Source organism: Bos indicus, chromosome 3 (assembly GCF_029378745.1).
Source record: "Bos indicus isolate NIAB-ARS_2022 breed Sahiwal x Tharparkar chromosome 3, NIAB-ARS_B.indTharparkar_mat_pri_1.0, whole genome shotgun sequence".
NCBI classification, from domain to species: domain Eukaryota; kingdom Metazoa; phylum Chordata; class Mammalia; order Artiodactyla; family Bovidae; genus Bos; species Bos indicus.
The window spans coordinates 1,048,526-1,064,528 of NC_091762.1; the positions used below are offsets into that span (position 1 = coordinate 1,048,526).

A 16,003-nucleotide genomic window follows, 5' to 3' on the forward strand; every position below is an offset into this window, starting at 1 on the left:
GTCTGAGACATACATACACACGCACACACACACACACACACACACACACACATATATATATACACATATGAATATATTTTCATGCATTGAAGAAGGAAATGGCAACCCACTCTGGTGTTCTTGCTTTGAGAATCCCAGGGACGGGGGAGCCTGGTGGGCTGCCATCTATGGGGTCACACAGAGTTGGACACGACTGAAGCGACTTAGCAGCAGCAGCATGCTATTAGTTAGAGATATTTTTGTGATGAATATATGTCAGGTTTCTTGTCTGTTATTGGATTTTACATTATCTAAAAAGATTGACTCCTGTTTTGTGTAAAGTCCTTACAGCTTGATTCTCGTTCCACAGGTGTATTGATCTTCAACGTGCAGGAATGATGACAGTGATGATGATGATGGTGGTGACGAAGAAAAGGAAATTGATGACTTCCATATTGTTGGACAGAGGCCAGAGCAGAAAAAAACACACAGGATTTTCCTACATTTGGGGACATTGCTTCTTGGACCTATATTCTAATTTACTTGAATTATAAGAAGAATAATACTGACTTCTTATAAACCTGAGATATTTATTGAGGGAGATGACTTTAGTGATGGAAAGAGAGAGACTCACTCAACAGAACTCTCTGTGACCTTTTTTTTTAAGGCCCAGCACTGGGGGGCATGGTGCTGGAGTGGATCAGTCACTTGCTGGGACTCAGGAGGCCCCCTCCCAGCCCTTTCTGATGCTGGCTTTTTTCTGGGAGGGGAGCTGCACTGCAGGCAGGACCTTAGTTCCCTAACCAGGGATTGAACCCATGACCCCTGCACTGGGAGCTTGGAGTCTTAACCACTGGACCGCCCAAAAAGTCCCCAATTGGCTTTGACAGGAGCTAGATGGATGCCCTGGCCTCAGCCTTCCCAGCCAAGACCCAAGCAGGCAAGTGGGTTGGAATAAGCGATTCTAAGGCCTCCTGCAGCTCTCAGGTACCTCTGGCTCCATGAGTTTGCATCATCAGACGTACTTCCAGAGTGGTCAGTCTTTCAAGGAGCCTTGTGGCCACTGTGAGAACAGATTTGGTTGTTCTTAATTTCTGGGCTTTACAGTGAAAATTCACATGAGCCAGTGTTTTTGAAGATGCCGTTCTAGAAACTGCAGCAACAATTGTGCTAACAAAACTCACTTTATGTAATAACTCCTCTCTTCCATAACTGATCATTATCTTCTGAAGAGAGTGAAATTCAATAAACACCACCCCTTCCTCGTAGGACAGTGCTGGGAACCCAGCTCATGCCCTACAAAATCCTTATTGATTTGAATTGACTTACTAAACAGGAAGAACCCAGGAGCCACCAGTGCAGTTCCTAGGAACGGCAGCAAGTGGCAGCATTTCCTTTACTGTTTAACTAGCAGCTCCAGACAAGTAGCTGCCTCTCGCACAGTTGGAGGGATCAAGTCAACCTGACATTTCTCTATGTGTACGTATGTCCATATAGGACATTCTAACAGTGACTAGAATAATGACCAGGTTTTTCAGTCCTTCTCTGGGCAAGTGAGGCAGTGGCTGCATTAAAACACAGTATTGGGTGGGTCCTCCAGAGAGGGGTAACTCCAATACACCCTGGGGGCAGGGGCTGGCCTCACCATCTCAGGCTCCCGTAGGCATAGGGAGGGGGCAGGAATGAAGAAGAGATAGCAAGACCCCTTCAGCACTGTGCACTGGAAACCGGGAGGTAGCCTGACTGGGGCCTTCCCTGCAGGTCCCCCAGGCTCCCAGCATTAGGGCTTCTGCAGGCTGTACCACGGGAGTATGGAAGGATGATGGACAACAGCCTCCATCTAACCCAGCCAAACAAAGCTGGCTGCTTGTTTTATTTTTGTGTGAATTTCAAGGCGACAAAGAATCTTTGATATCTGGAAGCAATGTCCTTCACATATGCAAGCAGCCTGTCACCCCAGGACTTTCCTTCTAAGATCCAACCTCCCATTCATTCAGCCCTTGGCTGAACAGACCATAACTGCTGGTGGTGGCCCATGGAATGAAACATGTAAACTTATTTCTCCCAGAGCCACTAAACTAACCTGGCTCACTCCACTTTTATCCAGGGAATAAACATCCCCCCCAGCCCCCATGACTGGTTAGTGCTCTTGTCCCATTTTACAAAATAGGAAGCAAGCTCAGTGCAGTGCAGTGCCTTCTCCAAGGCCAAGTCCAGTCAGGGGGCAGCCTCACAGGAGGCTCCTAGTGGCCACAGCCTTGGCCTGTTGCCTAACACAGGCTCCAAGCCTAGAGGGCGGTCACGGGGAAGATGACCCTCAGCAAAGAGAAGTTGTTGATATGTATTTGGTCAGAATGTTGGCTGAGGAACCCACAAAGTCACAGAATCATAATGTGGGCATGTGAGGAGACCCCAAAAAAACTTAGTGTTTTTCAACTGTGCCTCTTGGGGATTTTCATCCCAGAAGATCTCTGTTCATTGTGTGTGTGTGGGGGGGGTGGTGGGGTGGGGGGGGGAGGGTAGTATTTCCAGAGCACATGGGGCTCTAGACACCACCCCCTTCTCCATTCCACTTGACAGGGAGCAGCTCTTTCTGATTTATCTGATGGGCTTCTGCTTATATGCCTTGGCTTGACAAAAAGGTTTGAACATCATTGATATACTCCAGATGTTTCACTTTATAGGTGAGGAAAATGCAGACAAGGAGAGGCTCACCCAAGTCCATGTGGCTACCGTGTCCATCTGTCATCAAGATGCTCACCCCCAAAAAAGACAGTGGGGAAAGAGGTGTCACAGTGGATATGGGGACTGGACTATCTTTGGGTGGCTTGCTCTATTTGGGGAATTGGCCTCCCAGGCTGGAGGATAGAACATGCAAATCTGTTTCTGGTGGGGACTGCAATTGCAGTGAAGGTTCATGGGCTCCTGGGAGGGTGTGGACAAGTTACTCTCACAGTTACAATTAGATAAATAAGGGTAGGTGAACATGCAGGCTGGGAATCCACTGCTGGCTATGATCTATGATACCAGAGCCTGTATTATGTTGGTAACATTGGCTATTTATAGCTGAGGGCAATGAGGCCTCCTGGGGGCTCTGGTTTTCTTCCAGTGATCTAGAATAATAGCCATCCTGTACAAGATACCACAGAAACACTCAATTATCTCATTGCAGTTCTACCTCATGTGAGTGCCGACTCTCTTTCCAGAAGCCTTGGGCACATGGAGGATCATGTAAGTTAGACCTGAGAATCAAACATGACTTTCATGAGTCCTAAATCTGATGTGATGTGGTAATACTCTATGGCCCATTCTCTTGGCTGAAATGCTCAGGCTGTAAAAATAGTGCTACTGTCCTTGAAAAATCATAAGGGAGGCTCGATAAGAGGGAATAGGAAGGGGCTTCATTTTCACAGTAAAGGAGCAGGAAACATCAAGAAAAGAAGGTTCATTCCTGAATCTGACAGGAGAAATTCCCTGCACAGCCTTTAAAGTCTAAAAATGTGAACTGAGTGCTTCTTTCCGTAAGAAGGAGAAAGCAAATCATAACCAGCATCTTTGGAGCCCCAGGGGCAGCAGCACTTACCTCCTCACCATTCTGGCCCAGCTCTACCTTGGAAGGGAACAGAGGGAGGGAGCAGGGCGGTTTCCTTCTGGTTGGTTTACTGGCGGGTGTCTAGAGGGCAGGGCGACAGACAGACACACAGAAAAAGAGAGAGAGCTAATCAGGCAACAGGGAGGAAGAGAAAGGAGTGGAAACTGGCTTTAGGAATGTTCAGGAATGTCTGATGGAGAAGAGAATGGAGGGAGGGTTGCACGTCTTTGCCAGTTAACTATCAAGTCACTCCAGTGAACTGTCTACCCATTCTGACTTTTAGCTCTACCCAGTGATCTCCTGCTGGCATCCTCTTTCACTTGAGATTCATCAGCCTGAAGCAACATTTCAAAATAACACTCGCATCCAGCTTCTGAGTACTGCCAGAGCCTTAGATCAGTACTCTCTCCTTCACCCTTTATAACATGCCTACTGCGTCTAGAAATTATGGATGGGTTTTTCAGATGGGAAAATAAAACCGCAAAACAACACATCTAAAAAAGCATTCTCATTCTCCCCAAGGGGCCATGATAAACCTCCCCCAACACTGGGGTGCCCTTTCCACATTCCACTTCTAAGGAGCTTCTCAGACTGTAGGACTAGAGAAAATCTGGCCCAGATTTCTTCAACATTACAAAGCCCCCTTTGACACTGTCCTCTCCACCAGGATTCTAGAATCCTCTGCTAACCAGATCCCTTCCCTTTCTGATCACTGCTTCCTATCTGAATGCACTTCCCTGTAAGTCCTTGCTTCCCAGTTCTCTGTTGGAATCTACCCTTGCTCTGAATTCCTAGCCTCAGGGGAAGAGCCTGGTGTGGGGACTTCTTTATTCTGCGCCAGCACAGGCCTGGCACAGCTGTGCAAGATCTAAATCTCCATCAGTGGGTGATGGAGCTGGATGAGCCCTGGGCTCCAGAGCCCCATCTCGGACAGCAGGCCTTTCAACGCTCAGCCGCACGTCTGCTCCCTCCTGGCCAAAGTATAAGCCTCACTCTGGTGAGGAAAGACCCTGCCCAGGCCCAGCAGCATGGCAACATTCCTTGCATTCAGAGAGACCCCTCTCTGACTTCGCTTCCTAATTTGGTAATCACTAAACCTCCTCCCTCCCCCTGCTCTGGGCCTGACCCAGACTTCCCCTTCCTCCAGCCCCCTCCCAGGAGAGGGGCTCTGATGCCGCCTGACTCACCTCCTTTGCAGCGGCTGCCTGCTCCCTGAACCGCCCAGCCAACTGGGCCACCGAGGGGGGTGCAGAGTCGTCCACAATGGCGTTGGTCTGTGCCGGCCTTTCCTGGCAAACCAAGGGGAAGCCAAAGTTAACCAGAAAATACACACCTGGCACTCTGAGCATCAGCACAAGGGGCCACGCGAGATGCCTGCTATGTGACAGTGAGGTCTTCTCCCAGCGTTTTGCAATTGGCTTCTGCATCAGAGACTTTAGAAACTCATTCATCAACTGCATTTTGTATGAATACTTACAATGTCCTCGGCCCAGGGTGTGGCTCTGTCGATCTGGAAAGGAATTAAAGTTGCCCTGGGGGTGGGCCGTGGAGGGCCCAGGGAGCTGGGAGGCAGGACAAGGCTGGGGTCCTCATTCTACAAAGACCTGGCCTGCAGAGGGCTCTATCAGAGACACTGTCTCCCCTTAGTCAAAGGGAGCTTTGAAAACTGGAGGCTGGCAAAATGCACTGGAGAGTCCAGTGCATGATTGTATCTACTAGGATGAGCAAATGCCCTGAATTGAACTTAAAATTTTTTTTTTTAATTTGTGGCTGTGGGGGGTCTTCGTTGCTCCATGAAGGATTTCTCTAGTTGCAGAGAGTGGAGGCTGTTTTTAATTGTGGAGAGCAGGGCTCCTCACTGTGGTGGCTTCTCTTATTGTGAAGCATGGGCTCTAGGGTGTGCAGACTCAGTAGTTGGGGTACAAGGGCTTAGTTGCCTTGAGGTATGTGAGATCTTCCTGTACCAGGGACCAAACCCATGTCCCCTGCATTGGCGGGCGTTTTCTTAACCAATGGGCCACCAGGGAAGTCCTGGATTGAACTTTTGACAAGTATTTTTGCATCTTATTTCTCCTACTTGATTGAGTGCTTGGTCGTAGAAACACTCAGAAAATATTTGTTGAACTAATAAACAACATGAGAGTCAAGTAGCATGGCAGATGAGAACCAGACTATCTGGATGTGACCACTGAGTTGCTCCATCTCCTTAGCTCAGTGACCTTGGGCAAATGACTTTCTCCTTCTGTACCTCGGTAGGGATAACACTAGCATGTTGTTCACTTGGTGGTTCTGCAGATCAAATGATTTACTATGTATCTAAAGTGTGGGGACAAGGCCTAGGACACAAGAGCTTCAGAAGCGTTGTTACTGCTACTTCTAAGAACCCTTGGCGATGACCTCAGTGAACCACGGTCACTGTTCACTCTCACGTGCCATTTGCCACCAAGGCTCATTCAATGAGTCAGCAAGCCCTGGAAACAGACACTTCGCTTCTGCTTTATTACATGCGGCCTACAAAATCACCTGACTTTCATAATTTTTTAAAAATGTCCAGTCTTGGAAACATTCAGCTTTGATTTTTGGTGACCACGATGATGGCATTTTGCACACAGGCTGCAAACCTCTCCACTCTACCTTCTCATGTCTAGCTTGAAACTGAGAGAATCTGGGTAGCAGTTGCCCAACAAAGACATCTCTGTCTTTCCATGGAGCTCATGGCCTACAAGCATGCTCCAGCTGCAAACTTGCATCCCTCCACACACACACCCATGTGCATATGCACACACACATACTCTCACATACATGTCCTACACCCTCCTTTTTGTGCTGAAAGTGTCCCTGAGCTTTCTTATTTGAGTGCTCCCTCTGAAGGAAATATCACTGGTAATACCATGACGTTGTCCCATTCGAGCAGGAGGGGCAACCACCTGCCCCACACTGACCTCAGGTGAAGTTGAGTAAGTGTGGGCAGAACTTTGAGAAGAGGGCTTTGCTTAGAGATAGGAAAGAACTGCTGGACACGGAGCTTCTGATCTGTGAACAGGCTGTTCTAGAGGAAAAGGCAGGTCCCTGCTGTAAGTCAAGTTTATCCCCATTTCAGCCTAAATATCAAATACTGATTTCAAAAAAAGATGTTAAAGGATTCACCTCTCTTCAAGATGCCAGAATTCCCCACAGCGCTGGAGAAGGGTGTGGGGAGCCTCAGTGCCCGCCCTGACGTGTGCCCCACACTGGCCATGCCAGGCCTGGTCAGAGGTGAACATCATGTCCTCCTGGAACAATGGAGAGGCTCCAGGGACAGAGCAATTTATTAATTGAGCTGCTCCTGGCAAACATGCTGGGCCGGTCCGTCTGTCTGTCTCTCTGTCCGTTGCTATTTATTGCTCGCGTCCTGCTGACAGTGCACTTTACCTCAGCCGCGAAGGCGCCAATCACCGGTGGTGCAGGAAGAAACATTCCAGATAAAAATAGAGCTGAAGGGGAATCAGAAACTCCGCCCTAACTTCCCTTCTTGAAACCAGGCTTGGCAAGGGGTGAGAGAACTACAAGCCTTCTGGAAGGACTTAGGACTTAAAAGCTAGGTTGAAGGAAAGATTGTGATATGTCTGAATTTGCTTTCCTGGAGCCCAGTGAATGGGTTTTCTTTAGAATGTCTATGGACTCCAGAGCTTGTTGAAGCCTGGCAAACCCACTCACCACCAGCACCTCTCCAGATGCTGCTTCTCGTTCTGTGTTGTGGAAGAGTGATTGATTGTTGCCTTCTCTCAGTTGGGCAGAAGTTCAGAGAGGGCAAGTAAATTAGCCCGAGTCACACAGGAGAGGCCAGACAGAATAATCTGAGAAACACTTGACTCCAATGCCTAATAATCCAACAGTGAACATCAGTTAAATAGCCTAATTTGTGAAGGTGCTTTGAAAACTGTAAAGTGATATATAAATCGTAAATCTACTATAAGCCACTGGGTTACACGGGTACGAAGGAGCAAGCATGGCTTTGGGGATGGTCGGGCACTGTGGTTTAGCCTGTTTGAGGCTTTGCCTGGATTTCTGCCTTGCACATCTGGCAGCTACCACTACTGACCTCTTCTAGTGGTTCAACATCATGCCACCTTGGCCCCAGGCAGGTGAGCAACATTTTTTCCCTCTCTCTCTCATCTCTCTCAGCCCTGAGGCTGGTTTGGGAAGGTCATGCTCCTACCTTGATTGTTCTTAGATCTGAGCATTACTTTAGTGTCTCTGCCTCGTCCCAAACTTTCCTGGGACCCCCCCACCCCACCCCCTAAGCAGCATTCTTTCTCTGTTCCAAAGTTATCCATTAAGTATTGAACACAGAGTCAGGAACACAGAAAGTCGTCCTCAAAGGGTGCCTTCTTCCCCACCTCCCATCCAACCCAGCTTGTGGTGTCAGGGTCTGGGCCCCTGCTCCCAGAGTCACTGACACCCTCAACTCCACCTGCACCCACCTCCAGGTCTTGGTCACGGTTTGGCCTCTGTGGATCCTTTCTTCCTGGGACCAATCTCCATGTCTTAAATCTATTTTCTGAACCCACTCCCACATGCGACCTGCTTTAGTTGACACTCATGCTTACAGATTGCAGCCCCCAACCCACCTTGCTGGGCCCAGAGCCTGCTGACCAAGCCCTTACTGCCACTGTTCCAGCCTGGCTCTGCCAGCAAGCTTGGAAACCACTCCTATGGTTCCCTCAACTTTGCTGAGGCCAGAAGAAAATCACCTCTGGAGTTTACTTTCTGTTTCTATGGGACTTTCTTCAGAGAACTGAGGAGCCCGTGTGTCTGGACAGCATGGAACTTCCCTCTCACTTTTGCCGTGATGAATAAATACAATCTGGATGCTGCCAACCATTCGCATAGTGGAAGCTTTGTGTACAGGACCAAGTCAGACTCTGCCCTGGCTGTGTCCATTTCCCCACCCTCCTCCTCGGCCCGGGTCTAAGTTTCTACCAGTCTGTGGTCCACGGTTTAGGGTCACAAGGCACCAGGGGAGGCCTCATCTACAGCGTGGGGGAGAATCAGTGAGGGGGTCTGCCTGGAGCCCGAGGAACCCCTGCTCTTAGCTAACAGGAAGGTTGTCTTGCTCACCAGAAACAGGACAGACAAGCCAGAGCCTCAAAACATAAGGTATGCTCGCTTCTTTGCTCTTTTAGAACTGCAGTGGATCTTAAGGTCACACCCGCTTCCAACTTACATCATTTTAAAAGGATCAACAGACAGTCTCTTTGGGAATGCCACAGTGATTCCTTCGTCTTTTTGTATGCTTACCTTACTTGAACTCTTCAATTCACCACCATGTTTAACCATTGCCATTCGGGAATGATGGAAAGGACAATGGACCAGGAACCAGGCTGGCCAGTTTGACGCACCTACCTTACTTAGAGCGGCTGCTACGTGGGAGGAACTGTTCTTATAGCACTTGATACGTTTTTCTCTCATTCTCACAACACCTCTTCTAGAACAGAAAGTGGCCCAGAATTGCTAACTCATTCTTCAAGTTAGTAAGTGCTGCATTATCTGGATTCCAAAGATCTCCTTCCACACAGACACGCTTTGTTAACTCTAGCCCTTCTCTTTAAGAGCTATCTCATCAGCAAACACCTCTGTCCTGAGCTCTGCGCTCAAGCAGTGAACAAGACCGAGTTCCTGCCCTTAAGGAGCGGCTACGCCAGCGAGGGGCGCAAACAGCAAACACAGAGCAGAGAAACAAGTAAGAGAACTTCAGTGCCATGAAGAAGAGAAGATAGGATGCTTTATCTATGGGGCTGTGAGCAGCCAGCTCTGAGGAGGAGTCATCTGAATTTCCAGCTGGGAAAAAGGTGGAAAGAAAACTGTTCTGAGCAGAAAGCACAGAGAGGAACAAAGGGTGAGGGACAGAGAAGTGAAGTGTGGCAGGGACCTATCACATCCAAAATATGAGGAGACATAAAGGATGAGAGGCAGTCTGGGCCCCACTGCATGAGGCCTTGAGGATCATAGCAAGCAGTTTGTATCAGTATTTTATTCTGAGTGAATGAAACACCATTTGGAGGGTTTTGAGGAGAGATGTGACCTGTATTACATATCAAAAGGCTGCCTGTAGAGAATGGATGACAGTGGAAGCAGAGGGGCCAGGAGGAAGGTTCTGGCAGCGGTAGAGCCGAGCAGTGATGGTGGAATGGACCAGGATTGTAGCAGCAGGTGGTAAAAGGGGTGGATCTGAAGGTAAGACAGCTGGGAATTATTGATGCACTGGGTGTGGGAAGTAAGAGAAAAAGGGCAATCAAGGAGAACTCCCAAGTGTTTGGCTTGGACAACAGAATGCAAGGGATATTTTTTCCTGGGTTGGGGAGGGTTTGTTGGAGTAAGATGTGGGTAGAGGTCAGTAGTTCTTTCTTGGTCATGAACGTTTGAAATGTCTATTAGATATCCATGTGTAGATGCAGGGTGGGAGTTACATATACACCCAAGTCTTAAATTCAGAGGAGGTTTCCAGGCTGGAAACAAAACTTTTGAGAGTCAGTAGATAGTGATGGTATCTGAAGTCACTGAACTAAATACAGTCAGAAGATATAGAGAAGAGGTCTAAATATAGAGAAGAGTCTCTGGAGAAGAGGTCCAGAGACTGAACTCCTTATTAGCACTGAGCTGCCTTTCATTCACAAAGGCGATGGGACTGCTCTTCTTATTCCAGGAGGAGCCTTGCAGACATTTTGGTGCAGACTGCAGACAGGCTGGGTGGCGGCCAGATTTCTCTGGCTTAGGTGAGAGAGGATCAGAAACCCTGAAATGCCATTGGAAGAGAAAGTCTTGTGTCCTGCATTCACGCAGCTGGGTCAAATATTCAGCACTTCTTGGGCATCTGAAGACACTGCATTGGAATAACAGTGACTGGGTAAGTGGGGGTTGGAGGGGTGGAGAGCAGGTGAAGAAGAACAACAACTAAACAAGCCAGAAGAGAAACAGGTACACATGAATGCTGATCCGCTATTTCACATTAAGGCCAAAAATATTCCAAATATTCCCTATCTCCCCACTTGTCAGCTTTAAGGTTTGAAAATGGCAAGTCCTTAGCCTCTGAAGTTCTATCCCAGGGAAAAACCCAGGTAGGATGCCCGGCTCACGCAAAGGATCCACAGGCCATTCCCCGGGGAGTGTGCCACTCCATGGGACCTCCAGGGCTTTCCCCTGCCTCCCAGGATGCGGTGCTACAGCCTAGGGGCCTGGACAGGGTTAAGCAACCCTGAGTCAGTGGACATCAGCCTGACTGCTTCAGTGGTCTTAGAAGCAGGGTAGCTCACAGTCCCCGGGGCCTGGCCAGCCACCCGGGTGGGGTCAGTGGTCTTGGTGGTGGTGGCACAGGCAGGGTTAGCCCAGGCACATTCCCAAGTAACAGCAAGGACAACAAAGCAATGGGAGGCAGCCATTCATCCTGAATGTCATGATGGTCTAGGACCTTATCAGTGCAATCTGGGAGATAATGTATGTGAAATTTCTCTGTGAAACCTGTCAATTGTTGTATAAGCATAAGGATAAAAATGCATTTTGAGTCTTGTGGGGTTGGGGATGTGCACGGATGATATGACAGGAACAGAAAGAACAGCTAATTCAGAGGTAAATCAAGTCTTGTCTCTGACACATACTGGGGGTAGATCTTTCCGAGCCTCAGGATCCTTGTTGGTAAGTGAGATTATTAACATCCACTGGCCTTTCCTCCAACCCAAAGTGCCATCAGTTGGCCATTGTGTGTGCATGCGTGCTAAGCTGCTTCAGTCGTGTCAGACTCTTTGCAACCATATGAACTGTAGCCTGCCGGGCTCCTCTGTCCGTGGAGATTCTCCAGTCAAGAATACTGGAGTGGGTTGCCATGTTTTCCTCCAGGGGATATTCCTGACCTAGGGATCGAACCCTCATCTCTTACATCTCCTGAATTGACAGGCAGGTTCTTTACCACTAGCGCCACCCGGGAAGCCCAGTTGGTCTTTTCTCCAAAGCAAACTGCAACATGTGCCTGATGTCTGGAGCCTGCACCACCCTCCTCCCACTAACAGCAGGAGGTAGCCAATATCCTCAGAGTCCCTGCAAGACTCACAATCAGCCCTGTATGCAAGAGGCAGAGTGTACAGATCACAGGTTATGGTGCTGTATGTGGGGCAGTACAGCATACAGCTCAGGCTTCGATCCAGATGGCCAGGGTTCAAATCCAGGCTCTGCATATACGGCCTTGAACAAGTTACCTAACTTCTTTGTGCCTCAGTTTCCATCTGTAAAATGGGGAGACTACACCGAGGGAAGTCCAGGGCTGTCATCTAGTCTACGCTTGCCCTTTCATTCTCTCTGGGGCACAGGTCTCCCAGAGGGAAGCCCAGCCAGCTAAGATATGCTCCTTGCTGCTTTCTGCCATTCTTAGTTCATAAATGGGCAGTCATGAGTCGGTCATTGGCAGTCTACACTTAACAGATACTTAACAAGACAGATGGTTAACAGACATTCCTTTCCTGAGTTTTCAAACCATCCCTGAGAAACGGATGTGCATACTAACTAGCAATTAAGAAAAAATAAAGCTGACTGTAATTTTATGGCTTTTAGGGTCATGACCTAGGTCATGTCCCCTCTTCCTTCTCTCCTGCTTCTTCTGATTATGATTATTGCTATTATTTTATATGCTCTCCTATGACCTTAGGCAGGGAGCTCTCAGAGGCTTGCCAGTAAGGACACACTAAGTCCTGAGTATGGTTTTGGAGCTGCCCTTGCTCAAGACACATGAGCTAGCGAAACCTCAGCTTCCTCATCTGTACAGTGGGAAGAGCACCTGCCTTGACCTCCTCTAGGGATAGTTGTGAGGCTCCCGGGATGGAGTGAATGACAGCACACTGGAGAAGAGAAACACAGAGATGCACAGGATGGATACTGTGCACACCCAGAGTTTATGGCCTACTAAGGGACAGGGGTGATTAAGCAAGTATTTAAACTATGATCAGGGTCAGGGACTTCCCTGCTGATCCAGTGGCTAAGATTGCACTTCCAGTGCAGAGGGCCCGAGTTCAATCCCTGGTCAGGGAACTAGATCCCACATGCTGCAACAAAGAGTTCACATACCATGACTAAGACCTGGTGCAATCAATAAATAAATGATTTTTTTTTTTTAAAGTATGATGGATCAGCCAGTGCAGAAGGCAGAATAGCCCCCAAAGATGTCTACATCCTAATCGTGGAATCTGTGATGATGTTAGGTTACATAGCAAAGGGTGCAGGTGGAATTAAAGTTGTTAGTCAGTTGACCTTAAAGTGGGGCACTCCCCTGGGTTATCTAAGTGGGCCCAATGCAATCCAAAGTGCTCTTAAAAGTAGGAGAGGAGGGCAGAGGAGTCAGCGTCAGAGTGATGGGATATGAGAAAGACTTGACCTACTATTGCTGGCTTTGATGATGGCGGAAGAGGCCACATGCCGGAATGCACGTAGCCTCTAGAAGCTGGGAAAGGCAAGTCTCCAGAAGAAAGGCAGCCCAGCCAACATCTTGATTCTAGTCCCAGTGAGATCTGTTTTGAACTTCTGACCTCCAGAACTATAAGATAATAAGTTTATATTGTTTTGGCTGCAAAGTTTGTGGTCATTCATTGCATCAGCTATACAAAAGTAAACCAGGCAGTAAGTACTTGCTGACCCACTGTGGGCTCTGAGGTCTGGGCACACGGTGCTGAAGAAGAGAGTCCTGAGTCCATACTCTTGCTGGAGTTCACATTCCAGGGGAGACAGGCAGTGACCCAGTAAGTGAGTGCATGTTGGTGCCCTGAGTGGTCGGTCACAGGAAGCCTACCCAAGGAGGAGCAGACGGAGGTGACATTGAGTTCAGGATGTTGTGACTGGAGAAGGACAGGGTGAAAAGCATAACAGGGGCACCCAGTCTGGCTAGAGGTATCCAGGAGGGCTTCTAGAAGGAAGCCCCAACCTGGACAAGCTTGAAGGGTGGGCAGAGTTAGTCACTCTTCTGCTGAGGGAGCCACATGCGAAGGATGCAAGGCTGGGGCTCCTCACTGAACTACCAGAGGTCCCTAAGCCTGGTTCACGGCATGTGGCCTGAGGGGAAGATGAGGCTGCAGAGGAAACAGAAGCCAGAGCGGACCCTGTTCTCAGGGCCATGCTAAGTCATTGGAAGGTTTTTAGAAAAAGAGTAAAACAGAGGGTCCACTAAAACAAATGGATTTATTTCGATGGTCCCTTTGGCTGCAGCGTGAGAAATGGATGGGCCATTGCCATCGTCATGAAAGGTACGTTTATTTATTTGACTGCACTGGGTCTTAGTTGTGGCACATGGGATCGATCTTTGTTGCAGCATTCAGGATCTTAATTGCAGCATCTGGGATCTAGTTCCCTGACCAAGGAGTGAACCCAGGGCCCCTGCTTTGGGAGACTAGAGTCTTAACTACTGGACCACCAGAGAAGGCCAGCCAAAAAGGTTTTGATGAATAGGAATCTCTGGTCACTGATTTACAATTGCTACCTGTGTTGTATCATTATGATCACTTCTTGCAAATCTGCAAATCTTCAGCAGAAGTTCTACTGAAAGCAGCAGCTTGTATTTCTGGGTGCTTTTTAAAGGCAGTAGAGTGAGAATCAAGCATCTATGGCCCACAGCTGGTAAAGAAATGCCTTCAAGAGGCAGAGTTTATTGATTCAAACACTAGTAGATAATGAGCCCTACACATGCCAGGGATTCACGGAGTGTTTAGGTCTCCTAGGTTTACAGGAAAATGGAGAGCAAGGATTCAGTAAAGGCAGAAAACTGGGACCAAGATCAGATAAGTTCATCTAGGAATTAATAACTCTCTCAAGGATGACTTAGACATAGGGTTGGAGTCAACACTGTAGATCTCAAGAGTATAAGACCAGACAGAATGGTGCCCTGAACTAGGGGAGGGTCCATGGAGATCGAGAACATTAATAGGAACTTAAAAGCAACTTAGGAAAAAGGACTGTCTGGAACTAGTGACTGACCAGGTAGATGCAGAGAGGAGTCAAGATGCTGCCCAGGCTTCTGGCTCTGTCTGCTGAGTGGACAGGGGTGCCATCCACAGAGATGGTGAGCCCCAGTGAGAGCAGGGCTAGGAGGAAAGAGGCAAGAGGTGGCTAGAGAAGGAAAAGGTGCCAGAAGGGGAGAGTGATCACAGCAGAGGGTCCAGGATGGATCCTTGAAAGCTTGGAATTTTTGGAGTCAGATGAACCTGGGTTTGAAACTTGGCTCCTGTTACAAAGTGATGGCTGAGCTCGAAGACAGGCTGGGTGAGTGGAGGCTAGAAAGGAGATGGAGAGGGTCCTGGGATGAAGAGGAGGAAGCAGTAACTTCGCGGTTCAGGCAGGGTGCCTGCACCACCAAAGTTGTCTTCTCCTTCCAACTGTAGGTGTGCAGAGGGGAAAATCAAATTCAACCTTGTGAGCCTGGCAGCCTCAGAGCAGTTGGCTTTTGTTTTTGTTTTTTCTTTTTAGGGGAAAGGGGAAGAGTGTGAAAGAAATGCTTACATAGCTAGCTTAGGGGATTCAGGGGATTCACAGCCTAGGCCAACAAGTAAATCTACAATCCATCTGCTCTTCAGAGAGAATTCAGAGACTCCTGTCATGTGGTCTCCATGCTGGTTAGTCCCCTAAGAAGCCTGATTTCGCTGAGAGTCCCTCTGACTCCTGGGGTTTGCTGCAGACACCTGGAGGCCTCCTAATAATATCCTTCATGGGGGACCATTTCTGCTTCCCAAGCAGGAGTGACGTGTGAGTGAATCCTGAGGCCTGGGACATTTGTCCTTCATGTCCCAACAGAAAGCCCAAGCATTCCTTCTAAGATTAGAACAAGTTGCTCAAGGACAAGGGCCTGCGTCCCAGTTAGCTGTAGCCTCTCCTATTACAGCGGCTCCTCTTCCTTCCCTCCCCTTCCCCCTTGCAGTCTGGAGCTGGACTCTTAGCAGGATGTCTCTTGGGATGCTCTGTGGGTTGGGTCACACTGGGCAGGGTGTAGTGCTGGGTTCTAGGCTTCTTTTTGTTTTGCCACATCTTGGATTCATTTATTCATTCATTTTTCCTGTACTCCAGGACGTGTGCCAGGATATACCAATGAACAAGATGATGCAGGTCTTTTCATAATGGAAATTGCAGTCTAATGAGGGCAACCGTTCAGCAACCATCATTATTTTTACTCCAGTTTATTGTTTCTTAGGGTGTACTCTTGCCTGGAAAATCCCATAGATGGAGGAGCCTGGTAGACTGCAGTCCATGGGATTGTGAAGAGTCGGACACAACTGAGCGACTTCACTTTCACTTTTCACTTTCCTGCATTGGAGAAGGAAATGGCAACCCACTCCAGTGTTCTTGCCTGGAGAATCCCAGGGACGGGGGAGCCTGGTGGGCTGCCGTCTGTGGGGTCGCACAGAGTCGGACACAACTGAAGCGACTTAG

General features: G+C 48.5%; 1 protein-coding gene across 6 annotated transcripts in view; it reads right to left on the bottom strand.

Moving 5' to 3' along the window:
- RCSD1 (RCSD domain containing 1) overlaps window positions 1–16,003 on the bottom strand; it is a 71,893-nt gene that overhangs the window by 16,014 nt on the left and 39,876 nt on the right. For 2 of the 6 annotated variants that reach the window (XM_070782360.1, XM_070782346.1), the window contains 3 exons: window positions 12,973–13,127; window positions 4,759–4,860; window positions 3,563–3,652 (listed from right to left, as the gene is read on the bottom strand). In XM_070782360.1, coding sequence (XP_070638461.1) covers window positions 3,563–3,652; window positions 4,759–4,860; window positions 12,973–13,008 — 228 coding nt within the window. In that variant the 5' untranslated portion in view covers window positions 13,009–13,127. Of the gene's footprint in view, window positions 1–3,562; window positions 3,653–4,758; window positions 4,861–12,972; window positions 13,128–16,003 lie in introns of those variants that run through there. The other 4 variants (XM_019986411.2, XM_070782359.1, XM_070782353.1 and 1 more) reach the window with 3 other exon arrangements.